The sequence below is a fragment of the Polypterus senegalus genome, chromosome 15 (genome assembly GCF_016835505.1).
Source record: "Polypterus senegalus isolate Bchr_013 chromosome 15, ASM1683550v1, whole genome shotgun sequence".
In the NCBI taxonomy this organism is placed as follows: domain Eukaryota; kingdom Metazoa; phylum Chordata; class Cladistia; order Polypteriformes; family Polypteridae; genus Polypterus; species Polypterus senegalus.
Window position 1 is genome coordinate 72168938 of NC_053168.1, and position 16767 is coordinate 72185704.

Here is a 16767-nt window from a genome sequence, read left to right on the forward strand (position 1 = left end):
TGGGGTAAAGGCAAGAGCTGTACCAGCCTCCCTGTCCCTTAATGTCACTGGCCTTAGCCAGTATGTCTCATATCCTGCTGTGTTCACAGATCTTTATACTGGAATGCAGATATCATGGTGGTAGTGTAGTTGGTGCTACTGTCTCACAGTTGCTAATAAATGGCTTCATATGCCTATGTGGATTTCTTCCTTTAGATAGATAGATAGATAGATAGATAGATAGATAGATAGATAGATAGATAGATAGATAGATAGATAGATAGATACTTTATTAATCCCAAGGGGAAATTCACATAATCCAGCAGTATACTGATACAAAAAACAATATTAAATTAAATAGTAATAAAAATACATGTAAAAGCAGACAATAACTTTAAATAATGTTACCGTTTACTCCCCCAGATGGAATTGATGAGTCGCATAGTGTGGGGGAGGAACGATCTCCTCAGTCTGTCATTGTAACAAGACAGTGACAAAAGTCTGTCACTGAAGCTACTCCTCTGCCTGGAAATGACACTGTTCAGTGGATGCAGTGGATTATTTATGATTGACAGGAGTTTGCTTAATGCCCGTCGATCTGCCACAGATGTTAAACTGTCCAACTTTACTCCTACAATAGAGCCTGCCTTCTTAACAAGTTTGTCCAGGTGTGAGGCGTCTTTCATCTTTATGCTGCCTCCCCAGCACACCACCGTGTAGAAGAGGGCACTCGCCACAACCGTCTGGTAGAACATCTACAGCATCTTATTGCAGATGTTGAAGGACGTTGAATTTTATCCACATGTTTTTCCTTATCATTTCACTGATATGTAATAACATAACTGGTGATTCTACTTTGACCCCGTTGGAGTTATTGTGAGTATGCCCCTACTAGGATCTGGAACCCCATTTAAGAGTAGTTCCAGCTTTACTCCCAGCACTGCCTCAATAGCTGTCTGCCTCTTATGCTCTTAAAACTGGATTGCATCAGTTCAGTGTATAGATGGATTGATGAAAACTGGAACGTGAGTTCAATCTCAGTTGAAGGCACTGAATAAAATTCTAGGAATGCCTGATTCCTTTAAATGTTGCAAGCTGAAAATGAATACTGGTTTTCTAAACCTTATTTAAGGTTCCTCATGAAGGCAGGAGCGTAGAAAGGGATGAAATCCTATAATTGCATTAAGAATTCCAGTCATGTCACTGTTTGCTGTTTTTGCAAAGGTTAGAGCAGTTCTTGGTTTTCTACCACTTAATTGAGCAACCTTTTTGTTTCTGAGTGCATATTTTCACTGCATACATTGACTTAATATGATGCTGACACAAGCACCTCAAATTTGCGAAAAGGACAAACATTGCAGGGAAATTGCAAGCATATATAATTTCTGTAATTTTTGCAGTCTTTGTTCTGTGAAACAAAATTTAAGTTGGATTTTTTTAAGAATTTTGATATAAAATGTAGAGTAACATTAATTAATATTTTTTCCTTTTTCATTTTGTAATGCAGAGTAAAGATACAATATATTCCTAAGAATACTTAAGCTCTTTAGAATTAGACAAAGCCTAAAATAGCATGGATTACTATTTTCTCGCTAAGTACCTGAGTTCAACTGCTAAACTTTGAACATGCAAATGTGATATTTATTATGTGACGTGAGTCTTGCATGCATTGGGTAGCTGGAATTTAAGAAAGAGCACTGGAGTATCTCATTGTCGATATTTTACAGTGCATACAACTACTAGGGCATCATGGTGGCATACTGTTTACTGCTGCTGCTTCACAGCTCCAGACACAAATCTCTGTGTGGAGTTTTAGTCTTCTTCCAGTGCTTGAGTGAATGTTTTTCAGGTACTCATATTTCCTTTCACCATCCAAAAGATGTTTTATGTTAACTGGCAACTCGTGATTGGCTTTTGATTATGCTATTATGTGTTGCCCACTGGTACTCTGTACAAGCACTTCTATTTGTTGGCTTTATTATACCAGTAGTTAATGTACAGTATGTGTGTAGGAGGAGGAGGAACAAATCGGAACCAAGTCTCGACACTCAGCTGCGCTTCAGTTCCAATGCTCAGTGTCACAGTGATCTAGCTGTGAGACCACACCAACAACAACAACAACATTTATTTATATATCACATTTTCATAAAAATGGCATAGCTCAAAGTACTTTACAAGATGAAGAAATAAAAATTTATATGAAACAAAAATAAGATTAGGCAATACTAAGTGGAAGAGAATAAAGTAAGGTCAGATGGCCAGGAGGACAGAAAAAAAACTCCAGATGGGCTGGAGAAAAAACAAAATCTGCAGGGGTTCCAAGGCCAAGACTGCCCAGCCACCACTGTGCATTCTACCTAACATCAATGATCAAAATCAGTCCTCATGTTTTTCAGGCTTCATGTGAAAGAATTTGATGATGATGGTCATGTGGACATCTGGGGTACTTCCTTCAATCCATCAATGTAGGGACTGCATGGTGCTCCACTAATGTCTTGTCTACTCCATTCTCCTCTCACTTCCACACCTCTTTGAGCCAGTCCATGCCAGGATGGGGAACACTTGAGAACCATGAACTAAGATCAATGGAATTTTACAACAGAGAGCAAGTGCCTCAGCCGAATGCTGTCTTTGCTTACCCCGACACCCTCTGAAATGTGGGCTGCACAACATGTTTGTTTTTCTCTCTCTCTTTGTCTCTCTCTGTCAGGTCTGGTTTTCCACTATTGCAAGATTTTTAGGTTTGATTAACTAGTGTTTTAGTCGATTTTAACTAATCGATTTTAGAACAGTTTTAGAAATTGGCAGAATAAGTCAAATCACAAGCAATGAAGAACTAAACAAGTAGATCACATTCATTTTCATGCAAAATTTCGGCAATATATATATATACATACACAGATAGATCCATAAATATTTGGGCAGAGAAAACTTTTTTCTAATTTTGGTTCAGTACATTTCCACAATGAATTTTAAATGAAACAACTCAGATGCAGTTGAAGTGCAGACTTTCAGCTTTAATTCAGTAGATTGAACAAAAAGATTGCATAAAAATGTGAGGCAACTAAAGCATTTTTTAAAAACAATCCCTTCATTTCAGGGGCTCAAAACTAACTGGACAATTGACTCAAAGGCTATTTCATGGGCTGGTGTGGGCAAGTCCGTCATTATGTCATATCAATTAAGCAGATAAAAGGCCTGGAGTTGATTTGAGGTGTGGTGCTTGCATGTGGAAGATTTTTCTGTGAACAGACAACATGCGGTCAAAGGAGCTCTCCATGCAGGTGAGAGAAGCCATCCTTAAGCTGCGAAAACAGAAAAAACCCATTCGAGAAATTGCTGCAATATTATGAGTGGCAAAATCTACAGTTTGGTACATCCTGAGAAAGAAAGCAAGTACTGGTGAACTCAGCAACACAAAAAGACCTGGACGTCCACAGAAGACAACAGTGGTCGATGATCGCAGAATCATTTCCATGGTGAAGAGAAACCCCTTCACAACAGCCAACCAAGTGAACAACACTCTCCAGCGGGTAGGCACATCGATATCCAAGTCTACCATAAAGAGAAGACTGCATGAAAGTAAATACAGAGGGTGCACTGCAAAGTGCAAGCCACTCATAAGCCTCAAGAATAGAAAGGCTAGATTGGACTTTGCTAAAGAACATCAAAAAAAGCCAGCAGAGTTCTGGAAAAACATTTTTGGACAGATGAAACCAAGATCAACCTCTACCAGAATGATGGCAAGAAAAAAGTATGGAGAAGGCGTGGAACAGCTTACCACATCATCTGTAAAACACGGTGGAGGCATTGTGATGGCTTGGGCATGCATGGCTGCCAGTGGCACTGGGACACTAGTGTTTATTGATGATGTGACACGGGACGGAAGCAGCCGAATGAATTCTGAGGCGTTCAGAGACATACTGTCTGCTAACATCCAGCTAAATGCAGTCAAATTGATTGGGCGGCGTTTCATGATACAGATGGACAATGACCCAAAATATACAGCCAAAGCAACCCAGGAGTTTATTAAAGCAAAGTGGAAAATTCTTGAATGGCCAAGTCAGTCACCTGATCTTAACCCAATTGAGCATGAATGTCACTTGTTGAAGACTAAACTTCGGACAGAAAGGCCCACAAACAAACAGCAACTGAAAGCCACTGCAGTAAAGGCCTGGCGGAGCATTAAAAAGGAGGAAACCCAGCATTTGGTGATGTCCATGAGTTCAAGACTTCAGGCTGTCATTGCCTGCAGAGGGTTTTCAAACAATGAACATTTTATTTCCAGTTATTTAATTTGTCCAATTACTTTTGAGCCCCTGAAATAAAGGGATTGTGTTAAAAAAATGCTTTAGTTTCCTCACGTTTTTATGCAATCTTTTTGTTCAACTCACTAAATAAAAGCTGAAAGTCTGCACTTCAACTGAATCTGAGTTGTTTCATTTAAAATTCATTGTGGTAATGTACAGAACCAAAATTAGAAAAATGTTGCCTCTGTCCAAATATTTATGGACCTAACTGTATGTATATATATATATATATATATATATATATATATATATATATATATATATATATATATATATATATATATATATATATATATAAAAATATATATATATAATATATATATACAGGTATATATATATATATATATTTTTTTTTAGTGGCGTACGGCTAGCCCTCTCCCAGCTGGGTTGCCAGGGGAAGGATTGTATCCAGAGCATTACCTCCCCCAGTACCCTAGATGGCAGACCCATTGGATTGCAGCAGTGCCTCGGACTCCTTTTGGGTTCCATGGGCACTGCCAGGGGTGCTGCAGCATTTCGGCCACACCAAGAAGTAGGTCAAGAAGCACCTAGAGCACTTCCAGGTGCCTTGTAAATGGAGCCAGCAGCCACTACTCTGAGAGCCAGAGTCGGGTGGAAGAGGACAAAGCTTGCTGGAGGAGGAGTGGCGGCAAAGAAAGAGAAAGGAACCAAAGAAGAAGTGTGTTTGTGCTTTTGTATAGTGCTGAACTGTGCTGTACATGTGGAAATGGGAGAAAGCATTTCCCATGGGAAAAACAGGAAAAAAAATTAAAGCATGTGCTTGCGCTTGTGTCCCACGTCTGTCAGTGTTGGGGTTGGGGTGGCGGTGCGCCCCCCGGTGGTCCACAATATACATATGTATACTTTTTAGAAAGGCAATGAATCACCATATTATACAAACAAGCACAAGGAACTCTGTGCCAGACTATAATTAAAAAGAAATCTCTCCTAAACAACATAATATCCACAAAATAATGAAGAAAAATGGAAACATCTGCACTGCTTACTGAAATCCCAGTTGTAAGGGAGCGAAGGCATCCATCCCAATCTTTTCTGTTTGTCACCAAAAGTATTTTTATGATTTTTGACAGTGTTGCTAATATGCCAAAACATTCCATTCCTAAATGTCTTATTTGGTATCATTGAGTCATCGAACAAATGACAGGTGTGTTAATAACAGTACATGTTTGCTAATTCATAGCTATAGTAATCGATGGCACCAGTAAAATCACACAGCTTGAAGGTCTGAGTTCTGCTTTTAGATTCTGTAGACTGCCTGATGTGATTTAATGCTTGTGGTTTAAACCTGCTATGGAGTGTTTGCCTTTCCTTAAATTTCGGTCTGTATTGAGTTTGTAGTAGAGCTACATATTGTTTCTGTTATAAAATACTGAATATACTTCTTGTCTTCCATTGAAGCTGTACTTTAAAAATTAACTATAGAAAAGGCAGAAATTTCTGAAAAGGAAAAGTAAGCAGATGTCATGATGCTACTGTACATATCAGCTATTTAATCAGCTATTCCATTTTTTTCACTATTTTGCCTCCTTTGTCTCATTTGTGTATTTTTTTTTACTGGCTATCTACTAACATCCTATATTATAATTGATTAGATTTTTTCATTAATGTGTGGTGTTATGTCGGCATGATCACATGGTTTTGGTGCCTATTTTGAGAGACAATGTAAGCATACTTGCAATGATGGTCAGACATCAGTTGTCCTCATACTCTTAGAAAAGCCAAACTGTTTTTTTTAAATAAAAATTCTTAATTACCGGTATTTCTAAGTAATTTTATCATCTGTGTTTATGTCTTGCCACATTAAATTTCTTACATTTTCAAGCATGTTTTGTCCTTCAGTACTTTTGTTTTTACTTCCGTATAAATGTGAAGTTTGTGAAATTTAGTATTGAGTTAATTTAGCATCTGACTCTGCAGTGTTTAAAATATCAAGAAAAGTTGATTTTAGCATTGTTTTTGTGTATGTGATTGTGGAGAATCAAAACTGATTTTCATGTCTTAAAATTACAATTTTTCACCAGAAAATTGTGTTTTTTTGCATTATGTAGAGCTCCTGGACGACTACATCACAGCAAATTTTAGAGCAAGGAGTTTCCCAGATATCCACCCAGAATGACCTATTATGTATACAATGATAACTTTTGAAAAAAGTAACCTGTCTCCTTAATACACTGTTTGTCTTGTTACAGACTTCAGGTCTATTGTTTTTAGTCCAGTCTGGTCCAGTAAATATTCCTATATCCTTCAAAAACTGTTATGTTAGAGCTATATTATGATAGAACTTTATTATTATTTTTGTCCCCAGAGAGAAATTTCGCTTTTTACATAAACTCTTTAGGATAGATAGATAGATAGATAGATAGATAGATAGATAGATAGATAGATAGATAGATACCCTCAGGGAAAGTCAGGCATCCAGTAGCTCAAAAACTTTAGAAAAAATTGTTAAAAATTGTTATAAGCGCAAAGAGAAGAAACATAAGTAAATAAACAGTCTGCTCTATTTAGTCTTGGGACTAGGTTTATTGATTTAAAAAAAAAATACATAAATAGTTTCTGAAATACATCATTTATTTAAATGTACATGTATGCACACACAGAGGCACACACAAGCACATGAATGTCCAAACACACACACATACACACAAAGAAATGTATAAGTGAAGATAGCTGACAGGCCGTTTGCTCTCTATGAGAACATTTGATTGATGATGAAGAGAAAGAAATGAACACACACACACCTACACACACAGACATCTATATCTATAAAGTGGCATTCAGCCACCTCTGTACTAGTTTATCCATCTATGCCAGTGAAAGGCAACCTTTTTCGAGTTCTGGAGCACTAAGTCCAAAAAATTTCTTTTGCGGCACACCGGAGGGACTGCCCATAAATAAAGTTGTGACGACACAATCTATGGACAATTGCCAATTAAAACAGTAAATTTTACAAGTTTGAAAGACATTTTATTAATAAAGGAATCAAAGGATAAATCTTAAATTTAATTAATGTGAACGTTGAGATTGTTTTTCAGCACATTCATTCAATTTTCGAAAGACGGACGCACATTTTCTTGTCGATCATTTGAAGTCTCTTGCGTTTCTTAGACTTCATTTCCGTAAGTGTTTTGTTATCTGTTTTTCCAACATAAAATATTTTTTTTAAACATTATCTTTTTAATCAACCAAAAGTTCAAAAACACTAGCAATTTTAAATATTTTACAAAAGTTTTCGTGGCGCCCCTAGAAAATTCCACGTGTGCACCGGTGCGCTGCAATGATCTATGCAGTTGTGTACTTTACTTGACCCAATACGTGTACTTTAAAATTAAATATCATTTAAATTGTTCACTTAATTCAATTTAATGCTAATTTTACTCTACATTTATTTGTTTACATAATAAATATTATGTAAGTTAATATACTTGATTGTATATTATTGTTCAGTACAATTGGTTATATTGTGTTGTAAAATCTCCTGCGGTATAAAATACACATGGAATCTTTGTTTGGACTGTTCCATTCTGATTTTTTTCTTTTGTTTAACGTATGTTGCTTTTTCTGGTTATTTTCAGCGTCATGTTGTTGAAGTGCTTGTTTAGCAGATAGATAAGTAAGCAGAATCCCATGCCAATTGTGACAGAGTCAGGGATAAAGCAATCTCTTGTGAGCTCATGGTAGTCTGCCATTGGGTTCTCAGGGCAAAAGGTCCTACATATTTTAGTATGTAGACGAATTGTATCTTATCTTAGTCTCTTTAGGATGCTTGAATTATAACACTTGTAAAAACAAAATTAAACCTTAGATGGTGTAAATAAAAGGGGACATGCACAAATTCATCCCTGGAGGGTGTAAATTAAAGGGGTCACGCATTTCGATTAATTTTAGTCAGATTTGCATTGTGTTAAGTAAAATACAAACTGACAGCTCTCACCCAGCCTTCCAGGTTTTCAGTAGAATAAAAGGAGGTAAAAGAGTACAGTTTACTGTCATCTTGCACTTACCCAGGAATAAACAAGGTACATTAAAATGTGATTAAGGTTACTGCACACTCCAAAGCATGATAACAGGGGAGATTTTCTTATTAGTAAGTGCAAGCGCTTGTGAACTCATTGGAGTCTGCGATTAGGTTCCTGTTTTTTTGAGGTAGTGATAGGGCCTGTTATTTTGTTGGAATATGTGCAGTTTCTCCATATTCTTATCTCTCTATCAATTCCAAAAATTACTTAACTTTGCACCACATTCATAATCGTTTTTATGTTATTTTTTTGAGGCTTCTAAGCAAACATGTGTCATCAGATTCTGATATTAAGCCTGAAGAAAAGAGTCTGTTTTAGTGACTTTTTGGTAGAGTTTGCAAACGTTTAGGGCTCTACAAAGTCACAAGTGAGTGCCTACCTGAAATACACTTGTTCTTGGTGAGTACATAATTAAAAAATGCTAAGATACAGAAAGACAAAACTGAAAAAAGCATATAAATTGTTAAAAAAATAACTTTAGAAAAAAAAAAAATGTAATTAGCATGGAAATGAAAACGACTGTTGCATTTTACTGCCAGCACAGGGCAGCAGCATTTTAAAGTAGGATGAAATCAGAAAATGGGTCATGAATGTAATAAGAAGTCAAAGTCGGAACTGAGAGAGCAGAAAAAAGAAATAAAGAGATGCCGTGATGTGAGACGAAATTGTAGAATGGGAAATATTGTGAAAGAACCAGAATTTTACACATAGCCAAAGCCAAAATGCAAGATGTAAATCAAAATCAAATAACAAAAAAGAATTGGTACTTTTCTATTATCGTGATGCAAATTGGTGGGGCCGCCACCCCGGGTACTTAATTTCTGGATTTTAAATTATTAGACTGGCCTACCCCAACCACAAATACTAACTTTAAAATTAGTGGGGGTGAAGTTCCTAATGTTAATGTTCCCTTTGGATGCCTAATCTTATAAACAATAATACAATTTGTGTCATGACAATAGAAAAGTACCAAAGAATTCATAACAAAAGAAATCTTAAAAATTATAGTGTGTATGCTTTTTTTTTTGGATTTTTTCACAAATGTGCACCAGTAATAAACAAATTGGTACTATGGGAATATGTATTGTACAGATTATTTATAGAGACCAAGGAAAAGGCTGAAAAAATATTAAACAAAATCCAGATTATGACAGCCATGAGCCCCACAGTGCTTCAATTAAGTCAATCTATTTGTCTTAATAGTCAATTAAGCACAAAGTGCCAGAGTAATTAAATAGCTAATTTAGCAGCCCCTACTTATTCGTTTTTAAAGATGAGAAGAAAATGAACCAAGAAAATCACCTATTAACAAAACATAAATAAATATCGCTAATGAACCTTCAAGGTTTGAAATGAAGAACCCAGCTAAGACACTAATCACATTTACCATTCTAAAGGCTTTTTCTTTTTCAATAAAGAATGCAAGGGGGTACGCCAAAGGAAGAGAAGCTCCTTATAAATCACAATGCCTTCAATTCTAACGAATGTAGATCTCCCTGCGAAGGGAACAGCAAACCCCCACCCAAGACACTCAACCACAATTTATTTGTGACTAATAATAAGAGAAAAATTCCTGAACTTATTTAGGATAGAGCCCAACACAGGGAAGTGCAGCCAAAGATACTCTGTTCTCCAGAAGTTAAACTGGGGCTTGAGGAGCAGCATAACTGCATGATCAGAAGGCTCCTCACTGTCTAGCTCAACTTTTAAAACAGACAATAATGAAGACATGAAAGAATAATTATACTTTAAAGCAAAACTCATTGGGAGGCAATTAGCAAAAATCTGAAAAAATAGATATTTCAAACATTTGCATAAAACAAGCACAAGGACAAGGACAAAGACAAAAGAAAAGTAAAATTCACAGGAGAAGCCCAGCAGTGTCCTGACAGAATTGTGGTCAAGTATAGAATACAAAATGTGTCACCAAGGCAGTCAATGTGAAAACGTTGAGAGTAAACCATCACAATGACATCATCAGGTTACAGTTCTTTAAACCCCCAAACATCTTGTAAAGGAAGGAATGACTCTATGTGATGTCACACACTGCTGTACATGTATCAAATATCAGGATTGTGTCCTTGATTGCTTTTATTTGTTGTACTTCAGATTTTTTTGACCATTCCCACTGTTCTTAATAAGTACTTGCCTTTTATGTTTACTGATACAACATGTTGCTTTGCTCAGATGTACTATAAAACAAGGAACTCACACAGCAAAGCATCTGAAATTTGACCATTTAAAGGAGAGACATTGCTAGACACTAGGGCCCACATATTTAGAAAGCAATTAGGTAGTGAAAATCGGGTTTTGGCCCCTTTGTTATTTTGTAACTTTGATTTTCCTTGATCAAGGATCTCTAACTATTTCAGTATACTGATTTTGCTGGCATTCCTATCTGTTATTTTGTCTACTCCAGATTGAAAGACCTTTTCGATCTCTGCCACTCCACTTGTAAAACAGGTTTGATCCCTAAGGCCAGGTTTATACTTCACACAATGCGATACACGATCCAGCGGATGCCCCTGCTAGGCAAGCGTTTTACTGTTTATACTTGCGTGTATACTTTATGTAAATCTGGAAGAATCCACCAGGTGGCAGAGCAAGATATTATCAGGGTGAGAGCAGATTCGGCATCGCTGTGTTGTGAACTGCCTGGAACACCCATTAAATTCTGATGACACCTTACCTCAGTATCTCTGAAAAGGATGTTTAATGATTAAATCCATCAATCCAGGGATGTGTCCATTTCAGCAAGCATTGGGCACGAAGCAGAAACAATCCCTACACGGGGCATCAGCCCATCGCATGGTGAATACAAGCACTCACACACACTAGTGTCACCAAATTTGCATATCTTTGAAAGGAAACCAGAGCACACCAAGAAAATCCAGCAGGATAACATGTAAACTCCATGCAGGGAACACCAGCGACGTGACTCCCTGCAAGACAGCAGTGCTACTGCTCCGCCACCATGTCACCCCCATGTGTGTAATTACTAACAGAATTCATTCTTTAAACGAAATTAACGATTTATATGTAAAATGTAACATACATACTTTAATGCATTTCATCATGAAAGTGATATCAAGTATAAATATAAGGATTCTAAATGTGCAGAGAGTTAGAATATCATACATTGAAAGGGCTCAGTGTGGTGATCTATTGCTGTTTGCTGCTGCTGTAAGGTCAGGAGAAAGTCCCAGAAAAAAGAGACGGCACAAAAGATGGTATGTCAGTCAGTCAGTCATTTTCCAACCCTCTATATCCTAACACAGGGTCATGGCGGTCTGCTGGAGCCAATCCCAGCCAGCACAGGGTGCAAGGCAGGAACAAACCCAGGGCAGGGCGCCAGCCAGCAGGGCACACACACACCAAGTGCAATTTAGGATCGCCAATGAACCTAACCTGTAAATCTTTAGACTGTAGGACTGTGGGAGGAAACCAGAGCACCCAGAGGAAACCCATGCAGACATGGGGAGAACATGCAAACTCCACACAGGGAGGACTCAGTAAACGAACCCAGGTCTCCTTACTGCCAGGCAGCAGCACTACCACTGCGCCACTGTGCCAGCCAAAGATGGTATATGAGTCTTATAAAATGTATGGTGCCATTACGATCGGGAATATGCGATGCTTGAATATAAACTCACCACGAATGCATCTATATGTCTGCGTTTTGCTTCACCACATCAAACCATTCATCAAACATCGAAGTGTGCATAGAGGCTTTCTGTCACATGTGGATAGTAAACAGAGAGTCTGACATCACATTCCAACTTTTATCACATTGCGCCGACTTTTTGCTGGTACTGCAACTTACGCACGCATCACGTTAATTTCTGAGGACCTGCTCAGAGGACGTGTCAAATGAATGCTGGGAACGTGTGACATCCACGATGCGTGCGCAAATGCGTTCTGAGCATGAAGTGTAAACGATCCCTAAGACGTCCGTCTGTCCTGGTTAACACGTTACTGAATAGCGTAAGCACAATAATTGTGGCAGAGACATTACAATGGTTCAGACATCTGGGACACTTGCTTGAAGTCTTCCAGTAAAATGAAAAATTAAGAAAAAAACATTCAAACACATACAACAATGTTAAATATATTTAATTAGCTGTGAAACCTTACAGGATTATGGCTGCCTTGCAATTTTGTAGCTAATCCGTGGCAAGAGAGCTTTTTATTTTTATATTGATTTTGTATGTTTACTTTAGGTTGAGTTTCCTTATTGCACACTAACCTTAGCAGTAGTTGTAATAGTAATAGTAATATTATCATGTGTACAGAGTGCAGTGAAATTCTAAAAAATAGTTGGAGTCTAAGACTGTGTAGCAGTGTATGAGTGTTTCCCTTTAACTGAATGACATTTAATCAAGTGTAGATTTCTGCCTTGTGCCAATTGGTTACATGATAGGTTTTGACCCCCTATGATGTTGTATTGATTATAAGTGTCTTAAGCATGAGAAAGGTACTATATAAATAAAATGTATTATTATTTTTATATTATTATTATTATTATTATTACTACCGTGGTGAAAATGTTGTCCTAGTAATTTCCAGGAGGCCTCATAATAAAAATTGCCATACTATTTTTCTACCATCACGGTTATTTACAGGGTATGTGACACTAAGGGAAAGGAATCCCTGTATCTAGAAATCTAGTCAGTCATTGTACCGTCTATTGCAGGACAAGACAACATTAATTTTTAGATGTGTAAACAGTTTAATTGTAACCATAAACGTGGTTAAAGTTGATACAAGAAAATCGATCAGTCACAAGAACGCTAAGCAAACTTGTTATTGTTAATTGATCACGAAGAATTCTTAGACCATAAATGACTCAGAAACACCAACACACTTAAATTTTACTAGCCGCAATCTCAGATGCATCAGACCCGTGATGCTGACTATTTAAAGCCTTGTGTCGGTAATGTCATGCAACATGACATCCTTGCAACTGAGTAATGCATTAAGGTAAATATTTCCCAAAATATAGTTTTCCCTTTTTAGTCCCCATCGTTTTGTATCATAAACATTTAGTTGAATTATTCTAGGTATGGAAGGATGCCATGAAGACACTCTGTTCTTTTAGACTATGTGTTAGACTGATTTGTATTGTATTTGTGATGATGTGCCTTGTATAAGATGCAAAAATTATTAAGTTTGATGGAATGACTGATGGCAGCTAACTTAGAATTCTATCTGGCAAACCATTAGATACTTTTAACAAACTATGATTACTTTTTTCAAACAATTCTATTGCTTAGCACTTTGCATAATTTTAGTGAAGGTTGGATGTTGCCTTGAAGAAGTATTCAGAGATCACTCAGGGATCTGGTATATACCGTACTTAGCCCGAAGGACTCAAAACTGTTATTGCCATAAAGGACGGGCCTATAAAATATTAAGATTTAGGGATTATTAACAGGGGGTGCATGCTACAAGGCTGAAACACAGAGAGACAGCTGTTGAGTAAGAAGCCCCACCACAGAAGCCTCATGCTTTGAAAAAGGCTCAGTTTACAATATTAAGCCTCACTAGAGGAAGTGCAAACAACCAAGAGGCCTTATCCATGATGGTAACCCTTCAATGAAACATGTCAGTTTCCCTTTAATTTCTGAGCTCATGCTTTTAGCGCTGCAAGTGTACTGATGTACTGTATTTTCAATCCTCTTTCTTTCTTGCAGCACACTGATTTATGCCAGTACATGGATAAACATCCAGGGGGTCTTCATCCTGACAATGTAAAGGTAAGTGCAAAGACTTATGATGAACCACGTGGTTTATTTTTTAAACAAAAGCTGTCTGTAAAAGCCATTTTGTTTTCCACAGTGCCTTAAGCAGTGTTACAGATTAACTAACCATGTTAGCTAGCAAATGCCTTTTTTTTTTTTGCTTGCTTATTTATTTAAAGAGATTAGTGTCAGATTGTGGGTGAGTTCTTTACAGTCTTGGTTTTATAATTCTGTAAAATTAAATTTCATAATTGTTTAGTTTATTGTAACTGGGCTCTAATTAGAATTCCTTGTAGAAATGGCCATCACGTTCCAGGACCAGAGAGGTTTATTTCAGCATGTAGAGAATTGTATCTTATCTCAGTCCTTTCAGGTTGTTTGGATAGTAACATGTGTAAGGCCAAAATTAAACCTTGGAGAGTCTAAATAAAAAGGTCACTCATTTAAGTGGATTTTAAGCCAATTTCCATTTTGTTAAGTAAAATATAAGTTGATAGCTCACATCCAACCTTCTAGTTTTTCAGCAGAATAAAATTCAAGGCAAAAGATTACTGTTAACTGTCATCTGGCACTTACCCAGGCAGTAACAGGGTACATAAAAATGCCATCAAGGTTACAGTGCAAACCAATGCATGATAACAAGGTAGATTCTAGTACAAGCAAGTGGTAATATTAGGCCTGAAATATAAATCACAGATGATATATGTTGACATTTGGAAGACCTAAAAAATCATATTTTGGCATCAAACTCATAGATTCTTATATACCTGATGTGAGTGCTGTACAGGACAGATGGGTATCCAAGCTGGATGGTGGCATGTCCTCTTGCCAGATTGGAAGGTGCTATGGGATGGATGAGCAGAAGTCAGAGGCCAGTGGCATTTCTATCCCCCATCATATGTTAGGTGGCAGTGGTCTGTTGCAGGCTTCCCAGCTTGGACACGCACAAGGGAAGTTGGGGTCCCTGGGTGCCACACGGTGTTTCAGGAAGATTGCTCTGGTTTCCCAAACAACCCAGAAGTGCTCCCCACAAGTCATACCAGGTCACTGGGCACTGTTCTAGGACCAGTATAAATGAAGCCCTCTGCCTTACCTCGACATGGCAATTAGGGACACTCAACTGGAGGATGAAGGAGAAGAAAAAGGTCAATTGTTTTGTGTGATTAGTGGCTGTATTTTATTGTATACAGTGCTTGGTGGATTAAAAATCCATTATTTGAACCTGTGACTGTGTTGGGCATTATTGGGACTGATAGTGCCCCCTACAGGTTACAATGCATACTGCAGTGTGGTCTGAGGTGTGACTGTGGCATGCAGAGTTTTTGTTTGGGGCTCAATGGATTTGTGAAAGACGAGCAGTCCTGTACCCAGAAGTACATGAAAGCATGAACTCTGAAAAGAGAGCAGTACAGTTTCAAAATAATATATGCTTTATAAGTAAAAAGTTGAAAAAATGATTTGCTAGGACTGTAGATTTTTCATTTGTTTACCACTGAGATGCCTCGTTTTTCCTAGTGAGCTCAATTCCACTTTCAGCATTTTTGTGTACACTTTCCCTTTTTTCTTTTTACTCTGTTGGCCACTGCAGTCCTCTTAAAATAACCTTCTGATACCAACTAAGTCCAGTTCATGAGTTACTGGGACCCACAGCCAGTCCCAGCAGCTCTAGGTGAAAGGAAAGAAGTAATCTTCAACAGATTGCCAGCCCATTGCATATAGATATTTATATAATGAGCTGGATACATTTATTTGATTTCATAAATATATAATGTACAAAATGTATTACTTGCATATATGAAATGTGTTTTATATATTGTGGAGTTTTCAATAAAATATAAGGCATTGAAGTTCATCTACAATTAACTTCAGGAGTTCTGAAAGGGAACCTATTCCCATGTGTCATATTTATTATAAATACACACATTAATAATATACACTGAATGCTTACAGCCCCATGACTATTCACCTCTTAGGCCTGTTTGGTCTAAACATAAATCTCCTTTGGTGTCTTGAATGAGAGCCTGGCCTAATTATTACAGAAGCCAGCAGGTTCTTTACTCACTTAGTCTGTAGTCATTTGGTGTATAGGGGCTTGCTCTGTGATTCCTTTTTATTTTAGAGCTGAAGACATGCTTATTATCTTGTATATGTCTAAAATTGATATGCATTAGTTAGCTAGGCAGAATGCAACTAAGCTCTTTGGATATAATCTTTCTTTCTTTCTTTCTTTCTTTCTTTCTTTCTTTCTTTCTTTCTTTCTTTCTTTCTTTCTTTCTTTCAATAAATTTCCCTGCATGCTCACCACACTTTTTGTTTATTGACAATAAAAAGAAGTATAATGTTTCTGAAAGACATAGATTAGCAATTTTCTATTTGTGCTAAGGATTATCATTTAAACTCTTGTCATGATTTTGCCTCATTATTACTTGTTACTTTTTTATTCTTTTTTTTTTCAGCTGTCAGATTGGTCATAGAGTAGGTCTAGACAGCTGATATTCTGCGAAAGTTTTGCTGCGATATTAAAGGTCTCCCGCTGAGACTGTGAAGCTTAAATCAATAGGCCTGTTTTTTAGCTCTCGCCAAATGACTGCCCTGTTATTTTTCATTCAATATCAGTAGCTGCATTCAGCTGTTTCTTTTTTTAATAAAATATAGTTTCACATTGCATATTCAACATCAGACTGCCTGGTTATTTTA

General features: G+C 37.2%; 1 protein-coding gene across 4 annotated transcripts in view; it reads left to right on the forward strand.

Annotated features, from left to right (window-relative positions):
- The window catches only part of cdk14 (cyclin-dependent kinase 14), an 891964-nt gene that overhangs the window by 422791 nt on the left and 452406 nt on the right, over positions 1 to 16767 (forward strand). For all 4 annotated transcript variants that reach the window (XM_039736967.1, XM_039736966.1, XM_039736968.1 and 1 more), the window contains one exon: positions 14023 to 14085. In XM_039736967.1, the coding sequence (XP_039592901.1) occupies positions 14023 to 14085 (63 nt within the window). The remainder of the gene's footprint in view (positions 1 to 14022; positions 14086 to 16767) is intronic.